This window comes from Carassius auratus, chromosome 19, assembly GCF_003368295.1.
Source record: "Carassius auratus strain Wakin chromosome 19, ASM336829v1, whole genome shotgun sequence".
NCBI lineage: Eukaryota > Metazoa > Chordata > Actinopteri > Cypriniformes > Cyprinidae > Carassius > Carassius auratus.
Window position 1 is genome coordinate 22,979,099 of NC_039261.1, and position 24,863 is coordinate 23,003,961.

At 37.7% G+C, this 24,863-nt stretch overlaps 1 protein-coding gene across 1 annotated transcript in view; it reads left to right on the forward strand.

Moving 5' to 3' along the window:
* Positions 1-563: 563 nt before the first annotated feature.
* The window catches only part of LOC113119856 (nectin-2-like), a 77,912-nt gene continuing 53,612 nt past the window's right edge, over positions 564-24,863 (forward strand). The window contains exon 1 of the mRNA XM_026289555.1: positions 564-872. Within this exon, the coding sequence (XP_026145340.1) occupies positions 809-872 (64 nt within the window). The 5' untranslated portion in view covers positions 564-808. The remainder of the gene's footprint in view (positions 873-24,863) is intronic.

Below are 24,863 nucleotides of genomic sequence, written 5' to 3' on the forward strand. Positions count from 1 at the left end.
TCAAGTTTTTGATACTTTAATTATATAAAATGATTCCACTTTCCATTGTCTTTAAAAAACAGTCTGTATTCCAAAGTTTCCATGAATTACAACAATTTAAGTTTGAATAGTGCCCTTTCACATCTATATTCAAAAATGGGTGTTTGCGCTTAAAGGGGTAATATCCAATCGGTTTCACGGAAATTGTAAATATTATTAGATATGAAAGGGGATTGTGACCGCTTCAAAACAATGCTATACATTACACACCATCAAACGTACTGTCATTAGATTTTAGGCTACTATATTCACTGTTTGGAGGCGGCTGGTGTTATTGTACTGTCTTAGCTTATTTATTGTAGACTGTGATATATAACAGCACTCTACAAACACAGGGGGATTTACCACGGGGCATTTTGATTGAATCCCCGGTTCATTTCACATACTGCTAGCATTCACAATTACCAGAATATCTGGACTTTACGTGTAAATCACGTATCGCGTCAGCTCAATCCACAAGTTCTTTACTTCAAAGGCGTTCCATTTCTCTCCACCGCGTGACGCGCGATGACATCACGAGCAATTCCATCGGTCGCGCTCAAGCTCCAGACAGAACAGAAGAAGTGAGCGAGTCGCGAGGCAGAGGACTCAACGGTGTTCCGAACAGTAACATACCTGTGCACTCTCCGGGCTTTACTAGCAGTCGGAGCGGACTGAGACTGCGATCTGACGAACCGCAACACACCGCCTCCGGTTCGCTTCGCAAAGTGAAAGAGATTTTATGCGAAAGTTTCCAGGATTTGTGTAACCTCCCGCGGACGAGAGCGGAATGAGCGACTTTACGATGATAAACTGTTGCCTGATCCTGAGCGCGTGTCTTCTGTCCAGCCAAGGTAATGTGACACAGAAACTTGACGGTTAATCTCTTTACTGCTCACTCGGTCTCTTTTGTTATTTTGAAACCTGGAGGTAATTTGCATGATGCTTACCTTTAGTGAGCGCTTAACCTGTAGTCGCTCGTCCCACGAGTATTGAAACGCAAGTTTTATGCGCGCGCTACGCTGGTGCGCGCTGATTTCTACAGCTTACCTGTTTATCTAGGTTATCCTGGTTAACTTGATAAGAGCCACTGACCGTAACCCATGTCCCGTATCCCTTGCCTCGTACGCCATGTTACGCAAGGTGTGGCCTCTCGTGATCAGTTTGTTCTTCGGCTGGAAGAAGGCAGCAGGTGTAATTGTATTGTCTTACTTAATCGCATACTTTACAGTTTGAAACTTGTATATCTATTAAAGCTTTTGTACTGTATATAGGAAATGAGAAATGCAACAGGGTATAGTTGTTAATACTTAGGTTTATGTCAGCTCTATGCAGCTGACTGTAACTCTTCAAAATGCAATGATGTCTGAATTTATCCAAGTCTTCTGCTATTTTAAGATACCATTGTTATAAAACTGCATTTTAAGTTACTGTTCCCTTTATTTGCCCCAGTAGTCTTGCTAGTGGTGATGGTCCTAGACATCTCTTCCCTGGTGGTTTTAACATCACTGTGATTTGAAGGCGTCTCCGAGGGGCTGTTTTCCTCTGATAAGGAGAGACATGTCTGTGGTTCTGTGTAAGCTGAGGCTACACTGCAGGACCCAAGCTCTGTGTGTATTTAAAGACTCCGGTTACATGTTTTGGCAACTAATGGCATTGTTTTTCACGGTTGTAACTATGAATCCAAAAACATTTTCATACCAAGTGTTGCCTGTCATCAACAAACAAAATACTGAAGACTAATTTGCACCAAATAAATTGAACAGTACAGTAAATAGTCCAATTCACATCAAGAATGGTAACTACAAATTGAACTATAATATCTAGATTATCGTCCACACCAGTGGAAGAGAACATTGTGATTATTATAATCTCATGCTGCGATTTTGTTACCTACCTCTTTAAATTCTCAAGTTTTTTAGTGATTGGCTGGCAGTCTATAATTCATCAACTAAAAAAAGAATCTGAAAGTGGTTCCAGTGTTATTGGTCCTCCGTGTCATTATCATAGCTGGGATTTGGAAATTTTGAATATAGAGATTTATTAAAGCTTCATAGTTACTGTATGTTCCTGAGTGTGAATGGCACTTAAATGCCAAAAAATGTAAATGAGATATGCAGAGCAATATTTAGACTCTTCTTAATATGTCACTCTTTTGCTCTTTCGCTGATTAATTGCTGCTTATCCACTTGTTGGGACAGTGTTCACACCTGACAACTGGTCGGGAAGCTTCTAAACCAGTTTCAGACCAGTATGCATGCACACTTGTTAACTACTACAATTCAGAGTGTTTCATTGCATGCTAGTCACATAAAACAAAAGCTTTTTTTCGGGTGCATGGGCAGAGAAACATGACGTGATACTGGCACCGGGTGGCTGTAAACGAATCCCAATCCTGAGCTGTCCCCATGTGCACATATTTCACAAGAAATAAGACAAGCACCGTGGCCGTTGGATAAATGAGTTTTGGATGGATGAATCGTGGCAACACAATTATTCATGCCAAGATGCCAGGGGCGCTCAACATGCGTGGGCACACTCTAGGGTTCGCCTCTATTAATTTCTTCATAGGATAAGGCATTTCACACCTCAGGATGAGCGGAGGGTTATTACCATGTGTGCTAGACTTTCGGTGGCCCATTAATCTTGTTGGTGCATGTCAAAAGTTTGTGTTCTCAGAGGGGATCTTCAGGGGGGAGGTGAAGATTTCTCACAGTTGTCATGGAGACCCTTTTCAATGGGGATCTGATGGCATCCATCTCGTTTTCGAGTCTTTGAGGGGAGTTTAAAACATTATTTCCGAGTGCTTAACTCAGTTTGGGATCAGGGAAGCACGACAAATGGAAGTAGATGCTTTCCTTATTGGCTCCCTTTGGTCTCCCATTACTGTCAGAAGCAACAAATGTCAGAGCGGCTGGAAAGAGCAACTCCCGCACAAAGGCGTGATAATGTAGTTTCTCCCCGCCGAACAATGCGCTTCTGTGCCAACAGGTTTCCAAGAACAAAAGACCTCAGAGTCTGCATTGTCCAAAAGAGAGCGTGGAATGAAACTCACACCTTCACGAGAAACCTCTCTCTGTCTTTCCCTCTGACAACCCACGTTGAGCATGTAAGAGGGACTCAAATTGCTGGCCTTTGAATGAGTGCCCTTTCTTTCTTTATTCTCCCTCTGTGCACTCAGAGCTCCGTCTCAAGTCTTTGTTCTGGTGGCTTTAGTGATCGGTCGCCTGTAAGACCCTCTGTCTCTTCCACTTCCATTGTTTATGAGTGTCTTTAAAGTGGAGCGCAGAAGAGCGTGTTGACGGAAAAAAGTTCCCCCGCCTGTCCTCTATTTACCTCTGTCTCACACAGTTTATACATCGTTATGGCCCCACTGTCTAGGAGCTGTTTCTGTGGGCTCTTTTGTAATGTAGATTATAGATTTGAAATGACTGAAGTTCCAGAGCATACTAAACCGAAAACTGTTTGATAGGCGCATTCTTGCTCGCTGGACTTGAAAATATGCTGCAGTCGTAAATGGGGAATCAGATGTTGCCGCAGAACAGATGGAAAATCTGCTCTGTGTCTCCGTCTGTCTCCCGATTTATCTGTGTGTCTCACGGCATGTAAGAGAGACTCTCTGTCTCCCGGTCTCTTTGACTCTCTCCCTCTCTCTCCCTCCCTCTCTCCCTCTCTCCCTCTCTCTCTCTCTCTCTCTCTCTCTCTGAGGTGGTCATACGGTGCCGTTAGTGAAGGCTGGAGGACTCCTGGAGGCCAGCCATGTCGTCTTATCACCCACCACTGTGCCTGATAAAATGAAGACTAAAGAGAGGGATTTTTGTGTGGGCTCTGAGATCAGTTTTTTCATGACCCTGGGCTCATTCAAAGGGTTTTTCCGCCCTCTTTAAAACTTTGTACGCCTTCAACTCTATCAATCCTTTAAGCGAAGAGCGACGGCCATCTCACTGCTGTGTGCAGCGTTGATATACCTCAAGTGTTTTTGGTTCGGGTGTGTTTTAAACCTTTAACTGAAGTAGGAAACCTTCTATAGGTTCAGCCTTGTGCTATATCCTTACCTGGTGGGATGTGATAAGTTTAGAGCTAGAAATAGTTGGTTAGGACCTTGTTTTTGTGTGTGGATTTTGTAAGACTTGTAAAGTGGTCTTTAAAATGTAATTATATTTAAGATTAAAATCTAATCGACTTCCATTTACAACGAAATGGCAACATGGATGTTATCTACTATTTGCATATCTATTGCATACCCTTATCTATTTGTTATCATTTCCCTTATCTTATATATAGAATTTTGGTTGTGTTAATATCTTACTAAATCTTTTTTTAGAATTTAGTTGAGTGTAAAAACAGTGGATCTTTACGAAAAACATTTTAAAAGTGTTTGTTCACTTATTTACAACAGGATCTGGATTTTCTTGGGTTTAACTTTATTTAAATTTTTTTGTTATGAGGCAAGAAAACTATTTTGTGCATAAATCACTCCGTTCCTTGTAAAAATGAACTTGCTTTAAAAAAAATAAATAATAAACTAGCCTAATTTGTTACTAAATGTGATACTTTAGGCATCCCGAGTTCTTATCCTTAAATGAGGACATTTCCTAATCCGCCCCTCTAATTCTTTCCGGTTTCAATTTCTTTCTATTTTCTGATCTGTCTTGTCTAACTAAATTCTAAATGCTGAAAATAAATCTTTTAAAAATGTATTTTAGCATTTTGTCTGTCAAAAAGTAACATGTAAATGACATGGTAGTACTTTTAAGAAGCAGAGGTCCAGTGAGAACACATTTCCTGTATATCCCACACTAAAGGGTGAATTGACGAAGTCATTGCTTTCTGAAAAAAAAGAGAAAACGTTGGCCTGACTGGCTTCAACATGTCTGTCAGGGACTGTAACATACCTAATACATAAACTGACAGGCGTTTCTATAAAATGTGGATCACCACCTTGGTTGTTTAAAAGATTAAGGCAATTACCAAAGTTTGATAAAATGTAAAAATTTTCAATAAAAGATGATGTTTTTACAAGATTTGTTTCTTTAATTACCCTGTAGCATATTTTGACCCGGATGCTTGACAGAAAAACAAATGTAGATTCTTAACTAACTCTGTGTCATTGTATATGTGCAGAACCAAAGTCTAAAACCTAGACTTACTTCAGACATTACCACTTTCAAATGTTGCTGTGAAAGTGCTATTTCTTTCCTTGGGGAAAATGCTAATCTAGTTCTTTGCAGCTTAACTTGTCTTAAAATTCAGGTTAGCTGTCCTTTCATCTGTCAGATGGATTGGTGGTGGATTAAGCACAAGAAGCACATAAATGCTGCTCTTTCATAGCTCTGATGACTTAATGGCGTTCTCATTTATGTTTCATGTAAGTAGAACCATCTCATTTCTGTTTGGTTTTATTGCTCATAGGACTTCCAAGGAGAAACATCAGAATAATTGAGTGTAGAGCTATAAAATGAATGTGCATCACAGACTTCCCAAGGTAATTTGGTCTTGGAAGAGTTGATGAGAAATACATGAGTGCATATTGAAATCGGACTTTTATTAGTTTAACGTGTCCATACATGGAGGTGAGCATCCGTCAGAAGCGTTTGTCTGAGCCAGTGCAAACTACGCTGATTCATTGAGATTCTCTCGAGGGAGGAACTGAAATTGCCTTAATTACCGTCTGATCTTCTTCAGAAGCTCGCTGCTTGATTGACTTTCTTCACCCCGCGCCATTAACACCGTGCTTTTAATTGTGCCGGCACACACGGTTATATCTGTATGTGCTTAATCTACCTTTTTAATGGAAACCACGCTTGCACCTTAGCAGACCTCTGTAATTTACAGCAGTGTTAACCTCATTACCAACAATACATTTGTTTAATCTACAAGAAGGCTTACAGGATCTAATTTTCTCATCTTCTGCCTTTTTATCTGAGAGATGAATTTGAAGACCATGTCATTTGCAATTTGTCATTAAACCTTGCCTGCGTTACGGCAATTTGGGCCTTCATGTGCCAGTTTGAAAGGAACTGAGGAACAGAAATGGAATGCTTCTGTTTTAAAGCTCTTTTGGTTAAAGTCAACTATGTTTGCAATTTTTTTTACTTGAATAGTGTGACTGTTCTGAATGAGTACGCATTTAATGATGGGGGAAATGTAGGAATTGATTGTGAAAGATTATGAAGACTTTTTATCCAAATTTTTGGATAAAAAATTTGATTTTTTTTAACATGGTTGACAAGTAAATGGTGTCCAATTTAGATTTCATGTTTTGCTTAAATGGCCATAAAAGCATTTTTTGCTCCAGTTTTAATATTTATGGAATGGTGATTTTGCCTTTTGAGATCAATGTGCAAGGATTTGAATAACAGCACTGGAATGTTAAATGGAATCTTAATGATTAAAAGCTCATTTTTAAAGTGCTTTTCAACCCATTTTACGTGCACAGTGTGACACGTTTCTGAAGGAAGCATTGAACAAGAAATAAAATGTTTGGAACTGATTGGATTGTGCGAGTTTTTAATTTGCTGGAAGGTTATGAAGACAGACAAATGCGATCATAGTAAATGTCAGGTTTGATTTCATATTGACTTTAAAGGTGGTTTGAAAATGACCATTTAATCAATTTAGATGCATAAGAGGAACTTGTTTTTATTTGCTAATTTAAATAAAAATTTGAATCCTTGCTTTACATTTGTGGAATGGCGTTTTGAGCCTTTGTGATCTGTTTGCAAGGAATTTAATGTTTTTGATAAAAAACGTTTTTCAACATCTCTTTTCATAAGTCAACAAGTGTGATCTCAACCCATTTTACTTCCAAATTGTGAAGTTTTTCTGAACAAAACTATATTTAAGAAAAAAAAAGGTGGTAATTGATTTGGATCGTGCATGTTGTCTCAATTTGATGAAACACAAACATGTGTTTTTCTTGAGAATAAGATTCACAGATGAATTGATGACAAGACCTTGAGTGTGCTTTAAGAAAGTAATGTCAGTTTTGACCAAGTTAAAAGCAGTTTGAAAAAAGGCGGTGAAATGACCATGTAAGCAATGTAGATGCAGTTCTTTGCTCTGTTTTTACTTTGTTGTTTTGAGCCCCTTGCGTTATTCTTGCAGAACAGTGATTTGGGCCTTTGTGATCAGTTTGCAAGTTTCTGAATAAAACCATATTTAACATGGAAAAACAATAATAATTTATTGTATTGTGCAAGCTGTCACAATCTGATGAAAGACAAACATGTCTTTTATTTCAGAGTAACATTCACAGATAAATTGTTGACTGCGGGACCTTGAGCGTGTAATAAGAAAGTAATTCATGTCAGTTTTGACTTCATGTTGACTTGAATAAAAGTAGAGAAATGACCATGTAAGCAGCGTAGATGCAGCAGATGAACTGCGTTTTTTTTTGAGTCCCTTGGTTGATATCCAGGGTAATGGAGAATGACTTTCTACCAGTGCTGTTATTCTAAGACCTTGGGAGTAAACAAAGCGAAATGGTTTTTAAGTTTGGTTCGGTGAATTGAGATGACAGGCATGTCTCAAGCTGAAGACTTAAACCCTGGAGAGATTTGTTTCGGAGTTGCTGCCATCCAAAGCTCTGAGTTGAAGGGTGAAAGGCTAATGCTTCTTGAGGCTTCCTCGGACCTCCAGTCATGGTGTTCGGGAAAAATGACTTCCGTGGGGAAATTTCATAAATGTTTATACGAGCGGCTGACTGTGATGTCCTAATGCTTCTGTGTGTGTGTTTCTGCTTTTTAATTCCAGCTGACTTGCCAGTTAAATACCACTGGCAGTTTGTTCAGCTCTTTGTAGCGATGGAAATGGCTAAAAAAGGTTTTTAGTAACGGAGCAGGAACAGACGGGGGTCTGCAGACTGTAGAATTGCAGAATCGCATCGACTATTGCAAGAGATCCACACTCTCCACAAGCGCACAGGAACATTTTTTTTTTCACTAACACTTCGTCCACTTGTAGGCACACCTACGTGCTTGCAAATATAGATAATATATAGGCTTCTGTGCAGAGACCCAGATGTGCTGGAGAAAATATTGTTATTCTCTCATAGTCCAGGAGTTCTCGGTTATGTCTTAAGTTGCAGATGCAGATAGTATAAACAATTTTGACAAAAAAAAATCTGCATACAATTATTTTAAAACCGATAATTTGGTCTTGGAAGAATTTTCTGAAAGGTTTTCACTTTTCAGTTACCGGTAGTTGAAATTGATTTTTTTTTTTTTTTTTTTGCAGTCGTGGTATCCCTGCAAAACTGATCACATATGCACTTTTTGGAGATTAGTTTTCCATTAGTTATTACCAGCGGATGCATGTGGTTTCACGAACCGATTCAGATGGGACTGGGATCTCGGTAGTTTTTACTGAGATGGGATGTTTATTTTCTGGATGTAGGTATTGATGAAGGTCATGCATGTGCATCCTGAAGCCCATTGAGAAACATTTATATGTGTAATATCACAAATATGATTAAGAGTGTTAATTGTTTATCAGCTTGACTCAACAGGAAGGATTTTTGAGACTGCCTGATCAGACCAGTTGTTCAGATAATAATAAAAGATAATCATCAATCACAATTCATCAATACAGTTTGAAGACCCCTGAGTTTGATCGTATGGCTTCCTTTCTGAGTATCTTGAACCACCAACTGTTATTTTACCCAGAAAGTTGGTAAAAAGGTCTCAACCCATAATGAAGGTGCATAGGGCAGTGAAACCAAAACTTTAGCTTCGGTCATTGTATCAGGCAATAAACATAATAACGTACAAGAAATCACAGACATTCCTGTTTGAATCCATGTGAATGGATTTCTCAGACGACGTCTGCCAGAGTTAGTCTGAAAAACAGCAGGGAAAATACTCCATAATTTTTATAGGTTTTGTAAGAAAAACAGATGTGTCTTAATTCTGATGGAATACAAACCACAAAGTACGTCTGCACAACACGACTAAAGGACGTCTCAAACGCTCTCCTGAGGACATCGTGCTCTCTGGTTAATCTTCTTTCTCATTTCCAGTCCCGTGTGAGGGGTCTCACAAAGATTGGCACACTCATCTTCCCCCCGATAGCTATCTGTCTGTCACGTGACACCTGGCGGTGGGTTGAGTGTCAGGCGTGTTGACGCTGCACAGGTGACTGCTCTCGGATCCAGAGACTGGGCCCGAGTTTCCCAAGCACAGAAGTTTCCAAAGTTTAGCCGTACTGTCATAACTGAGGCTATTCTCAGGCACTCGTTCTCATTTCTCTCTCTCTCGGTGTCTCACTTTCTCACATTGGTGAGTGTCAAATCCTGCACCATTTCCAAGAACGGTGATAGATGAAAGAAAGAGAGAAGAGCCAAAGGAAACTGACTGTAAGTCTGATGACAGAGGTTAATTCCTGCTTCATTAGGAAGCGTGGTTTGAATCATCAAGAGGATGTTGAACATGTAAGCCCTTCTCAGTCTGGAGAAGAACTCATTTCTTAGAACGGTGCTGTTGAAAATTTGATTAATATAAAAGTCAAGGCTAGATTTCAGCAGACATTTTCAAAGCAAAAATATCACCTTTTTTTGGGTCAGTTCTTGGCAATATACATTTCAATTTTGGATTTTGATGCAATTTCATTTTGTTTGTAATGCATAAGAGAATGACCGTTTTCTTTGCTTTATCCTATTTAATTTACTTGTGCTTGCTTAAGCCTCTATTGCAATGCAGTTGTACGTCAAATGTAGTGCATTTAAATAAAAAACTGAACTTGCAGATAATATGAATGAAATAAAAAAAGTTTAAGCAGATTTTAGATCATTGTTTTAATCAGTTAATGCGCTTTAAAGTTGTTATGTGCTGTGTTGACTAACGTACTAAAGTGCATGTACAGTATTGATTATAATTTTACCTGTAATGTCATTCAGGATTAAAGTGAATATAATTTAAAAGTGGTAAATTTAACTTAATTTAATATTTAAATACATCACATACAGATTTTTATGAATTATTGCAATAAAGTATGTTAGAGTTTACTATAATTGCTTGTCAGTGCATTTGATTAGTGCACAATTTTAATCTAATAATCATTTAATTGAAAGTATTAAAGGAACAATAGGTATGTTCTTATGTAGTGTATAGTATACAGTACAGGTTAATATATTTTTCCATAAAAAGTACACGTTTTAGCTAAAGCACGTTTAAAGTTTAGGCCTGTTTCTTTCTCACAAGTGTATATAAATGGCAATTAAATGACTGGAATTTCCCATGAACTGGTTTTGCATTACCAGATTTGATATTGAGCCCTAGCACATAACCAGTTTATAGGGTAATCCCATACGCATGCTGGCATCAGACCAGGCTTTTCTCGGATTTCACGTGATATTATGTAAAGTACCATGCCATTATCGTTTCATCAGCTGTTAGCCTTTTAGTAAATAGCCTTCTAGATAATCACATGATTAGATTAAGGTGAGTACGGAAGTGGGATCTCGTAAACATGAGGTTTCGCTTTCACAATCGGGTTTCTTCTGAATGTCAACATCCAAACATCCGTGTCCTGTCGAATCCTGCTTTGTACTCGCTGCTCACGTATTAACCATAAAGTATTACTCGACACAAAACAAGCTTGTTATAACATCGCCAGCTGTCAGATGTTTCCTTTGAAGTGTTATTATTTGAGTGAAGGCTCTCAAACTTGTATTGAGCTCTAGATGTAGTGTTAGTCCTGAAATGTTGTAAATGTGTCGTAATCAGTCAGTCTCTGCTGAGTCAGTGCTGCATTGCATTAATGCATGAAACTCAAAGGTGTGATTCCTAATATCTTTTTTGTTGTTGCCCAAATAAAGCTGTATTTTGCCATGTATTCTCGAACTCATTTCCTGACAGCTGTACTTGAGAAGAGGATAATTAAGGGAGGTGGGATTCAATGCTCTTGTGCTTTGGCTTTCCTCAGTAGTTGTTTAGCATAAGCACCGCCGTAGGCCGCATCACAATAATGACATATTTAGACCTGTTTTTGATGTCATGATTATGCAGATGAAGCGTGTCCTGATTAGCAGTGTATATTGTTTTATTTAAAGCTCAAGTGTTTTTTTTAATGTTAAAATTGGGGTGTGACTATGTTTTGTGCAACCATTGAAGACAAGGGACTATTAGTAAAAACCTTTTATTTTGCAATCCAGTTTAGTCACCTTAATGCCGTTTAAATTGTACACTTCAGCTTTAAGGTCGGTTTATTGTAAGGAATAAATATCTATGCAATCACTTGTCGTATAGAGACCACATTTATTGATCCATTTCAATTATGATTCATTGTAAATTCTTCGTTATTTTGGGTTGAATAATGAATATGCTGTTTTGCTGTAAAATAAAATTGTATTGGCAGCCCATTTTGCTTATGTTTTTGTTATATATCTGAAGTTTGGCTGAACACTGCTTCCAGTATTCCTTGTAAAGATACATAAAATCAACATTGCATGTTAACATTAGCAAATGAAATACCAGAGGCGACGTACACTTTGTCATGACAATCAGCATGCATCTGTTTGTTCAGTGCATAATCGTGTTTTTCCCATGAGATTGGGTGGGATTTCTGCTTTTCCTTTGGTCTTTTCTAAGTCTTAGTCATCATAAAACAGCATTTACAGCCTGTTTTATTTTTATAAACAGGATATTCATTAAAAAATAGGGCAGGAAAAATGCATAATAAAAATGGCCTCTGTGTGTGATTTTTTTTTTTTAATGCAATTTAAATAGCATTTAAAATAAGGCAATTTTCCTTTTACATTTACATTTTTTTATATATATATTGATACATTTATAAATACATTTATTAATTGATTTAATGCGTACTAACTAAAAGTTTTTTTTTTAAGTCGTAAATATTAACGATTACTGGATTCACGAATAGTTAGAAACATTTGAGATATTGTAATTACACAACTGTCTGGACAAAATACGGTTATAGTTTATTTTAAGGTGTCATTGTTACTGTTTAATTATACACTTAAATATTGCATAATATTAACTAAATGTACTTACTACAGTATATGGATTATGTATGGTTTATTGTTATTATAAATACATGTAACCTGTGTAACAAGGAGACCTTAAAATGTATAACACTGTTCTATTGGTAAAAAAAAAAAAAAAAAAATTGAATTGCATACTGTGCCTTTAAATTTTAATTCAGTGTTACTTGTTGTTTCTTTGTAGTTATTTGTGATTTCTATTTCTGAGTGAAAGTTGTTTCGAAGTAAGGGTATTAAAAACGAAGTAAGGGTTATTTAAAAAAAAAATGTTCCTTCTTGTTTCTGAAATGTTTCATGTACAGGCGACAACATTGTCAAAACGATACTTGTTTACACTGATCTGCAGGATACTAAAAACACTGTATTACTCATGCCAGACCAGTAGTTGGCGACGTCTCTTTGTAAAGACACTACATGCCTGCGCACACATCTATGGACTGAACAGGTATTACACAAGAACATGACGTCACGGTTTCCACTAATTTACACAGAGATAACTATCGTTTTTAAATACCTGCACTTTGAAACCCATTTTGAAAAGTTTTCAGGCCCGCAACACAGTCATTGTGTAAATTAATGGACTTGATGCATTGAAAGTTTAGTTTTTTAGTTGAAAACTGTGTCATGTAAACGCCCCTAAATCCCAAACCAGAACTTTTCAGTGTGTGGCGGGGGAGGTTTATAAAACCACTAACATCAGATCAAATGAAAAGTTGTTTCAAAGGCCAAGCTATTTATTGCGATTCAGTTAAAAGCAATAACATGCACTGGTGAATCATCCATAATAAGACTAGGAATGTGTTGAGTTAACCAGTACAGACTGTTTGAAGTATATTGCTATTTTTCTACCGTATATTCAGCGTTTTGCTGCCTTTGTGGTGTACAGCTTTCCACATGGCTTGAGGATCTACATCAAGAAGGCGTTTTTCAGATTCACTTGTACTTATTGCATGTGTTTCTCCTGGTTCTGCGGCAAGTCCTTCACAGATGAGGCCAACAGAATCCTGTCAAATCTTGCTGAGTCTATGCAGGGGTCCTGAGCTGGCTCACGAGCCGGGCCGGTCCTGTGGTGCCCTTCCAGATGCCCAGCACTCGCAGGAGCGGAGGAGATGCACGCGTCCTCAGCCTCGTGTCTGATGGGATGAGTCACGCTCCTACAGCACACAGGGGCAGGAACTAGGTGTTTGTTTGTGTTTAAGTGAAGCATTGTGGGAGGCTGTATCACCATCTCTGCTTTAAAATCCCTGCGGTAATGAGGATGAATGCTTTCAGCCAACGCAGTGCAAGAAGACTGCAGTTTTATTCTGGTGGATACCAAAGTAGTAGCTGACCAATATGGGTTTTTCAGTGGCGCATATGTTATAATTTTCATATTTTAAATCTTACAATTTTACTTTTGCACTTTCATGTTGGATAAAATTATTTGCCACTTTTAGTATGAATACTGAATTAATGAAATAATGATTTTTTAAATAATTTATTTTTAAAGAAAAATCATCAGCATTAAAGAATAACATTATTTCTGACCTCTCCCTTTTAACCACCTTATTCCATTTATTTTTTTGGCAGAATCCACTTTCTCTATACATGTTGTCTTGTTGAATATATCCTGTAGCACTCTGATTACAGAAGTGAAATGGGCTGTGAAGGTCATTTCATGTGATGATAACCGTTACACCTGGACTTAATTTGACGTGTATCTTGTCTCTTTCTGTGTGTCAGGAGCTCTTGTAAGGTATTTCCTGTCGAGTGTTTATTTCTGAGTGGCTGTGGTCTCATTTCTGAGTGTTAGTGTGTTTTGTATTCAGTGTGTCTGATTGCTGTGTGTGTGGGAACGCGGTGATGCTCTGAGCTCATTCAGGTTACCCCCTCAGTCACGCATTCCATTACCAAATATGGGCATCAGAGCAAGACCAAGCAATTACTGTCGACCACAGTGTTCTCTCATCGAAACCTCTTCTCACTCTTCCCTTTCACTTTTATCTCCCGCTCTCTTTTTGGTCTCCATTGTTTCTTCTTTCGTCTTGTGCATGTTCCTTCTGTCTTTTGTCTTTCTCTTCACTGTCAACACCCACATCAGTCACTTCACTTTGTTCCTTCCTTCTTAATTTCCCTCCTCCAGTCGTTTAATGCATTCCAATTGGCATGCCTACATTGCACACAATTTTAAAGGAATAGTTCACCCGAAAATAGAAATTCTGTCACTTGCTGTATGACTTTATTCAGCGGGACACAACAGATAATCTGAGAATGTTGAGTGTTTGCATACAGTGAAGGTCCAGTGTTGTCTGGATTCCAGGGATCTTCAACATATGTTCTCAGAACAAGAAAAGTCATGCAGTTTTGTAATGACATGAAGTGGGTAAATGATGTGACAAACTTTGTGTGTTGGGTTTAAAAAAATTTTTTTTTTTCATAGAACCACATTTTAAGTACTGTGTGCAAAACCAACTCTGTGGTTTGCCTGAACAGCAAGACGAGTTTATTAATTACAGAAAGCTAATTCAAGCTTCACAGTTAAAATTTGATGAAGAAAGAGACCGTGAAGATGTTTTATAATGCTACAAAAAAAATATATATATATATATATATATATATATATATATATTATCCGGAGGAGAACCGCATCCGTTTAAACGGCCGACGGGCCAGGATGCCGGGCCGTCCATCCCCTACCAGCGCCGCGGCCGCTAGAGGAAGCCGCCGCCCCCTTCGCGCCCCGGACCGAGGAGGGGAGCGCGTGCGCCCGCTGGACTCCGCCCCCTACCTGGACCCTTCCTCCATGAACACTGCCCGACCCACACGAACCCTGCAGCACAACGAGGACACCAGATTCCCGGTTATTTTGGACACTTTCCCCCTTTGGTCACCTTTTATCCCCTGCTTTTATTTGATTTCTGTTAATAAAAGCCTCTCCGAGGCCTGACGCCACGCCCACTGTGTCTGTCTTGTGCCCGTCCCGTGACAATATATATATTATATATATTACCATATGTGTATATATATATTTATGTGTATATATATATATACATACACACACACACACATATACATGTATGTATAAGTGTGTGTGTATATGCATGCATATATGTACAAGTATGTATATTGTGTATATATAACTTTTTCTGTATTTTTGATCAAATAAATGCAGCTTCGGTGCAAGACCTTTAAATCTTAAGTCAATAAATCTTACCAACTTCACACTTTTGAACATCAAATTCCTTAAAATGTACTACACATCTTTTGCTTTTTCTCTTGCATTTTCACCTTTGCAAGTTAAATTAGCTCCTCATCCTCTGAAGCAAGGTATTGTGGATAATACTAGCCTTAAAAGCATGCACAATTAGATGCTTCTAAATTTGCTATAATTATCATGCTAGTACTGGGCAAATAACTGCCAAATTACTGCCATGGTTTTTCCCAAGTACTGTATGTATCTGCATGTTGTTGAGGCTGGTATTACTATGATTCCATTACACTAATCCATGTCTTGCATACTATACAGTACAGCTAGCATGGGATGTAACATGCATACATTTACCCACACATATACATTGCGTTGGGTCCCAGGCACCTGGTCCAGGGTGTTCTGTGTCTCCTGTTATAGAAACACCGCTCAAGCCTTTAACAACTGCTGCGTGGACGCTCTTCTCATCAAACGCTTTCCCTCGTCTTGATCGCATTTCCTTGGTGCGTTTGCTCAGGAATTGGTTTCGATTTACAGTGTTTTCCGCTGAGATCCAGAACAATAGAAGGGTTTTAATGCATCAGCCTGGAGAAAAAAACATAAATGGCCCTGTCAGGCAGAAAAAACCCATATCTCTGTTCTTGCGCTGTAAAAGGGCTTAGCAGAATGATTACTTGTGAAAGCTAAATTGGCTTTCTGCCCCCTGTCTTCCACTGCCGCCCGCTCTGTATCTCCAGTCCCTCACTCTTGTTTTGTTTCTCTCCGCCTCGCTTCTCGCTAACTCCTTATTTCTTTTATACATCGTAACACAAAAAACAAGAGAAGAAGCCTCCCTCCATCCCTCCCTCCCTCTCTTGTGTCAGTATATTGAGAAGGTCAAGACTGTGTGTCTATTTTAGTTCTTATCTTTGTAAATGACCTCTTTCCACCCAAGCAGAGATTCAGTCCCTGATGTCTGACTCAGTCTCTCTTCCTCTCATCCGTCTGTCTTCCTCCCTTGTCACCTCCATCATCTCTTTTATTCCTCTTATCTGTTTTCCCACTCCTCCTCTCACTCACAGGCGTAATTAAAGTTTGACTGCAGGAATACAGAGTAGGAATGGGTCAGGAAATGCATTGTTAATGGAATTAGTTGCAATAAATGTTTGTCGAGGAAATCATTTAATGACGTGTTCTTTCATTCCGTTTGTCATTTTTAATTAATTGTTGATCTTTATAGATTGTGACACGAGTGCCATGTTTTTAAGATCTTGTCAAGATAAAAATGCATCCTGCATCTATTATGTTCATTTTTTAATTGCGTAAATGTTTTATTACATTTTCACATGAATAATCACTGTAAATTAGCATTTTTAAATTGACAGTTTAGTTGTCTTTTTATAATTCTGCTGACAGCAGATAAAGCATTTAAAAATGGATCGAGAAAAGCAATTAGCCATGTATATATAATATTTGTATACTTTAGTTAAATTTTTATATTAATATTTTTATACTTATTTTTTAAACTGAAAGTTAATGTTTTTTTTATTTTTTTATTAGCTTTTTAAACATTACTAATTATATTAAAATCCATTTTTTCATATATTAATTTATTTTACTGTTAAATTTAATTGCATGTTTAAAGATTAAATAACTATTAGATGTATATTTATTGGTCAATTTGAAAAGGGATTTTTATATTTTCATTTAGATTTTTTTTTTTTCATAATTCCTACATGCTGTAAAAATAATTTTAACTTTAAAAGTGTATATAGAACAAGTTAAATTAATAATGAAATGAAATTTAAATTAAATTTATGCATTTAGCAGACGCTTTTATTCAATATATATGATATATTTTATATATATTGTACAAATATAAAATGTATTTTTTCATTTACATTTTAGTTCAAGTTAAACTAAATTAAAATTAGAAAAGTTGCTTTGGCAACTAGCTGAAATATTTTTAGTTTTTATTTTAATTAAATTCTACATCAGTGCATTTAATTAAGTAGCACTTGTAGAAGAAATGGTGTCAAATTTGAATGTTGAACTTTAAGAAAGTCTCATTTAGAACACAAGGCCACAATCTGTGACTAAGAAATGCGTCTGATCGTACACGACCCTAAATCAGTTTAATTGTGCAGCGCTTCCACACTCGATTATGAAGACCTATAGTTCTGCAGTTCTTCACTACAGACACACACTTCCTCTCGCCGCGGTCCTGTCCCAACTGTCTAGTTAGCATGACAAATTGTCCTCGTTTTAATACCCAAACTATGTAAATAATATAAATGATTATAGTGCATGATAACAGAGCTCTATCTCTCCCCTCCTTCTGTTCCGGATATACAGTCCTAATCTGTCATTCTGAGGCGCTGCTCGCTTGTGCCTGGCTCAGCAGATATCATTGAAAAACTGTCAGTGCAAGACATGTTTATTCTCTTAGAAGCTCTTTCTTCTCTGCTTTCCTTCCCCCGAGGTGCTTTCCACCATGGTTTCATTTGTATGTTTGTGTGTGTGTGTGTGTGTTTGGTGTTGCTAAAGGCCAGTAGTGGGTGTTTATTGGAGCTGATGTAGGAGTGAGTGAACGGACTGGTAGAGCAGGTATATATCTGCTGTCATTAGTCTGATGGTGAAATGACTTCTGTGTATTATGAGATATCTTATCTGTAGTTTATCATTTTCAGTGCTTCCTCTGTCTTGTGTGCGTGGGTGTTTGTATGGCCCGCTCTCTGCCTCTTACTGACTAATTAGCTGGTAATTTGTGTGTATGTAAACGTAATCATTTACTTGTCGGCTTTATGAAGCACACCTCTCTCCCGTGTGTGTGTGTGTGTGTGAGCCGGCGGTTCCTGTATTGCAGTTGAACTGGTCTTTACCACATGTCTCAATGCCGCTCCTGCTGAGATCTCTGACAGGTTCCTCTCTTCAGCTTCAGTCTCCTGCTGCACTCACACACTGCGCTTTATCTGTCCCTCGGTCCGTCTGACGTTTACTGTCTCTCTAGCGCTCGCTCTGTCTGTTGTTCTATCTATCGTTCTGCAGTTCTAGTTATCGTTCCATCTGTTTGTTTATTTAACTAATACAAGAAAAAAATGATTATTTTAACTCAAGCTCACTGGAGATAAGAGAGTCAGTGATGAAATAAGAACAAGAAACGAATTACAAGCAATAGGACAAAATTACAATAAATAAGAAATACATTGTGAAAATGAATTAATCTTCAGTGTTATATCCATAAGTTACCCATCTATCTATAGTCAAGAGCAGTGCGAGATTTTCATGACTGGCAGACAGGACGAATATTGGACTTCTTCCCCATTAAGACCGAAGTCCAGATCCAGTATACTGTTACATATGCGTTTGCTCTCACATCTGTTTACATTCGCTTAAACCTGAATGACTGTGTATGAGGATACTTGTATTTGGACGCATATAAATGTTTATGCAATCGTTCACAAGCTCTATTAGCAGCTGATGTGCGGCTTCCTCTCACACAGAAACAGAGACAGCGCACACATGTAGATCTGTTGTTTGTTTTTCAGCGGCCTAAAATCAGTTGTTTTAAACTGCAATGCTTAAAAACACAGGCAAACATTAGGTTTTCATGACCACAAACACATGCTGTTATTCACGCATCGTTCTGTCTATCATTCTATCTATCGGTATATCGCTCTGTCTATTGTTCTGTCTATCATTCTATTGTTTTAGCTATCATTGTATCGATCAATCACTCTATCATTCTTTCATTCTGTCTGTTCTGTTTCTGTAATTCCATTGTTCTTTTATTCTATCTTTCTATTATTATTTTATTAGTTTTTATTATATTATTAGTCGTTCTCTCATTCTCTTGTGTTCTGTTGATCTGTCTATCTATCGTTCTATCTATCATTCTGTTGTTCTTTTATCTGTTGATCTGTCTATCATTCTTTCATTCTGTTCTATCATTGACTCCTTCATTGTTCTTTCATTCTATCTATCGTTTTATTGTTGTTTTAATCTGTTATCTTGTTCTATCTCTTGTTCTGTTGATCTGTATATCGTTCTCTCATTCTACCATTCAGTCTATAATTTTGTTCTTTCGTTCTATCTATCGTTCTGTTATTTTTCATCTCTTGTTCTCTCGTTCTATCTCTTTTGATTTGTTGATCCGACTTCCATTCTTCCTGTTTTTCTATCATTCTGTTCAATCATTCTATCTATATTTTGTTATTCTATTATGTATTCGTTCTATCTGTTGCTCCATCGTTCTTTCATTCTGTTCTGTCGTCTGTCTTTGTGAGGAGGAACTGAATGCATGAAAAGTTATAAAACAAATTATCATATAAAATAATAATAATCATAATTTGTCATTTAAAATATATTACCAGTCATTATTAAACCCTTACTGTTTAATTCGGGTCAGAAACCATGATGCCTATCCACAACTAGAGCCATCTTTTTTCTTTTCTCTCTCTTTGGCTAAAATCGAATTACAAATTCAGTATTTCCCAGTTTGTGTAGTATTTATGTATTTGTTTGTTTGTCAAATATAACACCAGTAAGGGCATTTTCAGTTTCTATGTCTGAGTAGCTTGCTAGTTTGTGGTTTGTCTGTCTGGTGGATGAATCGGTGTCAGATCTGTCTGTCTAGTGGTCTCATTTTGTGTGGGTCAGTGTGCTTGTCTCTCACTTTTCTATTTTCTCTTAGCCGCGTGTTCAGTCTCTGTGGCGTAGCTTTATTAAGTCTTTCCTGGTGAACTTGGCAGGCCGTTTGTTTCTCTCAGTGCAGGGGCAGAAGTCAGCCTTTTCTAAGGCGTTTTCTGCCTTGTTTTTAAAATCGTTTTTTTTTTTTTTGCCTGTGCTTAATCTGCTACATACGGCTTCTGAACACGTAATGCTTAAAGCAGATGATGCTGGACCACTTTACCACCTAATACATTTTAGAGCAGTACAGTGCACTGGTGAATCCCAAATCAGATATGTGAGGTCTCGCCGTGTTTACTGTACAGCGTAATCCGAGACGGGCTGATAACGAGAGCTAATGGTTTGATTGATTTCCCACACGGAGGAGAAATAATGCAGTGCTACTTTTTGTGAATTCCCCTTAAACATCAATCTCGGAAACACCGCTCTGGATAATGTCTGTAAACCCTTTAACATGGACACTTAAATGTGTCAGAGCAGTGCTTCTTGGCGAGTTTCTTCACTTTTTCACTCTAAAAATCTCATTAGCGGTGACATGGAGACTGTGTCAGTTTCATTTCCTGTGCAGTCTTACCAGTGCGAATATAAAATGTGATTGGGGCGTTTGGGATTGGACTTACATTTCCATTACTGACTACAAATCTCATAATGTGCATATGGTGAGCTGGCTGATGGCATTAGCTAGTTACTAATAGAGCCGCACATGTTAAGTATTTCACACAAGCTCTCAGCCATGTGTTTCAAAGCTTTTTGCCTCCACTGTGATGGATGATGGAGTCTGACTGCATTTGTTTTCCATCAAAACACTGCTGCAGAAACCTGTTTTCACTGACTTACCCTGAGCTGAACGATGAAGTAACTGACCGTGCATACAGTGCACAGCGGTCTTTTTTTAATCTGTCTTCATCTTGAAAAAATCTTATGATTTGGCACCTTCATGCTAGTTTCAATAATTCAGAGGTTAATTGAATTTCGAATGAATGAAAATGCAGTCAATTCACACTAGGGATGTACAAAGAGACTTCCTTTAAAGAATTGACTAGACAGTGGGACTCCAAACGGATTGATTTGAGCAGGCGTTTACATTAGACAGGTTCCTGTGTTCTTAAAAACGCTTGTGGTAGAATGGTTAAAAACTGCATGATGTACCAGCCAGAGTAAAACTGCTTTAACTTGGGGTAATGCATCAACATTAATGCATTACCAAATTTTTTCTTCCTTTTTTTTTTTCCTTTTTTTTTTTTTTGAGGTCAGTTTAAGACTACAGGAGTAAGTAATTTTTTTTTTAATCTGATCCAAACCATTTGTGTTGGTGTTGTTGTTTTAATTCTTTTTATTCTTTTTGTCTGTTTATATGTGTGCACTATATATATATATATTATGTATATATATATATAATTAAATACATTTTATATGTATTTATATATATATTTTAATTTTTATTACATTATTTTATTTAATAAATACTGCTATTTTTTCATTCACAAAATATTAATATGATAATTTTTCTACTCAAAGATTACAAATAAAATAACAGCAAGCCAGAAAACAATTTGTGAAGTCTAGTTTAGTGACTTATTTTGAATAATATTTATTTTATTTTTTTATAATATATATTTGGAAACTTAATTTTTTATTTTATTTATTAGTAAATATTTGTTTAGCTATTTAGAATTAAATTGTTTTTATATATATTTATTTTTTAATTGACTGTATTTTCACAATTATTGCTGTTGTTTGCATGCATTAAACAAAATAATGCTGGTCAGTCTTGATGGATTTAGGTTTGGGTGCTGCTGTAGAGCTGAATATTAAGTCCCAGAATAACCTCTACTGTTAAAAAAAGGTTATGTTACTAAACTGGTCTCAGCACAAAAGAAGGGCGTGTCTGTGTTTGTGTGGAAATGTGTGTGTGTGTGAGTTTAGTGGTGTTTAAAGGGCAAGAGGGCATGTGACTTGGGCACAATGATCAGCGAAAAGGGAATGGACACCACGGATTTGAGAAATGGTGACTTGACCTTCCCCTCCAGTGAGCCGAGTGTGTGTGTGTATGCTTTCAGATGGTCAAGCCTGATATGTCTGTCTACGAGGCCTTCCTTACATTTCAATTCAGCGGTCATTCAAACTTGAGCGTCAGCGCTGAAGACATTAGCAGCCGCCCGCCCAGATTCTTCTAGATTTACACACATGCTAACAATCATCTCCTGATAACACTTCCCTCCGGCTACAGATACAAAGCAGACAGATGTTGTGAAATTTGCATTCTATTACCCCGGTTCTGTCTTAAACGCTCGCGCTTCCCCTCTCGCCGACACGCGTTTCGTTTTAATCATCTCTAATTCTCTTCCTCCCACAGTCTTCCTCTTCTCTTTCCTCTTCCTGCTCTTTTCTCTTTCCATCTGGTCTGAGATCATGAGGATTGAGGAAGGTGTGCCGTCAGAGCTAGCGGAGGTCCAGGGGCCGTGGGTCGTGACAGAGGTCAGGTGGGTCACTTTAGAGGGACCGTTAAGAGCGGACACGTCTGGCAGGCGGACCCTGACGAGACGGTGGGAGGTATTCGGTGATTCAGAGCGAATCCACACAGGAGTGGACAATAGCGAGAGCTCAGCTGTCTAAGAACACAACAGAGAAGAGGAGGAGAAACAAAGATGGTTGGGAAAAAAAAACGAAATCTAGGAAAACAATGGCAGTGTTTTCACATGCACATCCAAGATGTGTCTCAGAGGATTGTGTAAAGCCTTTCTTATCTTCGGATGTTGTTATATATGGTGTAGATGATGCTGACGTAACAGTATGCTCATATATGTTTGAGAACTTCTCTTAATTTGAAGTTTTCTTAGGAAAACATTGCTAGTAGGTTGATCATGCAGTACGTACACGATGCTATTGAAAGTTTGGTTCATTTTAGCGTGCATTTTTTAACATTTTTTATTTTTTTATTTTTTATTTTGGCATGCAACAAACCAAGCAAGTTGATTTCCACTATTTTAAATTGAGTTTTACATTTTTTAATATTTAATTTTTTAAATAGCTTTTTAAATAATTGTTAAATAATTTCTAAATAATTAATACATGCATTTTTTAAACTATTTATATATTTTGTTGTATTAACTTTGCTGACTGATTTGACTTAACTGAAAATGAACTATATCAAGGAACCAAAACACTTAAGTCGGCAAACACTGGATAACAACAAGCAAAGCCTTAGACGCTACTATAGACACCAACAGCATCACATGTCAGTGAGTTTTATATGAACATCAGCGCACTTGTTTTCTTTAGAATAAGTGCTTTTTCTACCCTTTACTCAGTACTCTAACACACCTACATACATAATGCAACATGGACAAAAGCAGAAAGCAAGCCAATGTATGTGATATAATGCGGCATGAGTCAAGCAGATAAATTGACTGTAATATCACTCTAAGACTTGCATTAAAAGCTAATGTTTTCTCTCAACCACATTATGTGGAAAGCTACAGCCTTACATCCAAACATAACACCATGTTTACTGCACACATGTGTTTCTTGAGCTTCAAGTCAGTATATCAGAATGATTTCTGAAGATCATGTGACACTGAAGACTGGAGGAATGATGCTGAAATACAGCTTTGTGTCAAAGGAATAAATGACATCTTATTAAAACAGAAAACGGGTATTTTAAATAGTCACAATATTTCATAAAACTATTTTATGTAGATTTGATCAAATAATTGCTGTTGAGCAAAGATACTTCTATAGTATATATATGATCAACTATTTTATCCAATGTTTCAAAACCTCCATTGGGCAGCATTGTATCGATGAGACAGAAAATGAGTAATATGTGATCGGGAGTCAGTGTGTTTAGGGTCAGGACCCGTGGATGGGCGACTGAAGTGTGTTTGGATGTGTGTGTTGGGTGGCGAGAGCTTATCAACAGAACAGCAGAAGAGAGATGATAACGGGGCTTTTAGAGGCATAGCTTGGCTTATCTGCAGTGTTTAGCGTGGCTAGTCCTCTGGGCTTTAGACACTGTCTGCTCCATCTGTCCTTGCTTTGCTAAAGCACACGGACAAGAATGGACTCCATCTCTCCTGGGCTTTTCTCTCCGTCTCCCTGCTGCGCTTCTGGGCTCCTCTCATTGAGACCCATACACGCTGTTACCCTACGAGGGCCTCATGATTTCGCTGCAAGGCAGAGTTTATAATTTGTTCAGTGTGTGTGTTTGGGTACAGTGAGTTTTCGGGGGAATGGAGGGAAACGGGAAGGGGGGACTGGATGAGGAGGGGAGGGAGTGTTGTTCAGTCAGTGCCCAGAAAATGGCTCTTCCCCTCTCAAGCACCCCTTCCTTCGATCTGCATTGCTCTACTTTCTGGCGTGCTGCTCTCATGTGGGGCGACTCGGAGCAAACTCTGAGCAGAGGCAGATTAAAAGCTCACGAGGAGCTGCTGTGTTTCTCTCTGTCATCTCCCCGTCGAGAGTGAAGAGGGTTTGTCAGCAGCTCATTAGTTCATCTTCATTACCACCATCCGCCTCACAGCCCTTCTCTCCTTCCTTCATACAATCCTTTCTTTTGTTTGTTTGTTCATTCTGCTCTTCTTCCTCTGCTTTGTTTGTGCTATTTTTGAGGTTACTTCATTTTGTTAGTTTTTGTTCGTCCTTGCCTTTCGTTCATTCATTCATTCATTGTCTTTCACTGTCACATTTATCATTTTTGTTCCATTTTCATTTTCCATTCATTTGTACTTTGATCCTTGTTTCTTTTGTTCATTCACTTTCAGTCTTTCACTTGTTTGCTCTTTTGTTTTTTATCTTAATTTTTTAATTCGTTTGCTCTTTTGTCTGATTTTTGTCCTTTGTTCATTCAGTCTGTCTTTCACTTGTTTGCAAATTTTTTAATCAAACTTTTAATTTTATTTGTTTGTTTGTACTTTGTATCTTTTTTCGGTTATTAATTTTGTTTGCTCAACATTTTCATTCTCGTTCATTTCTACTTTTGTTCTCGTT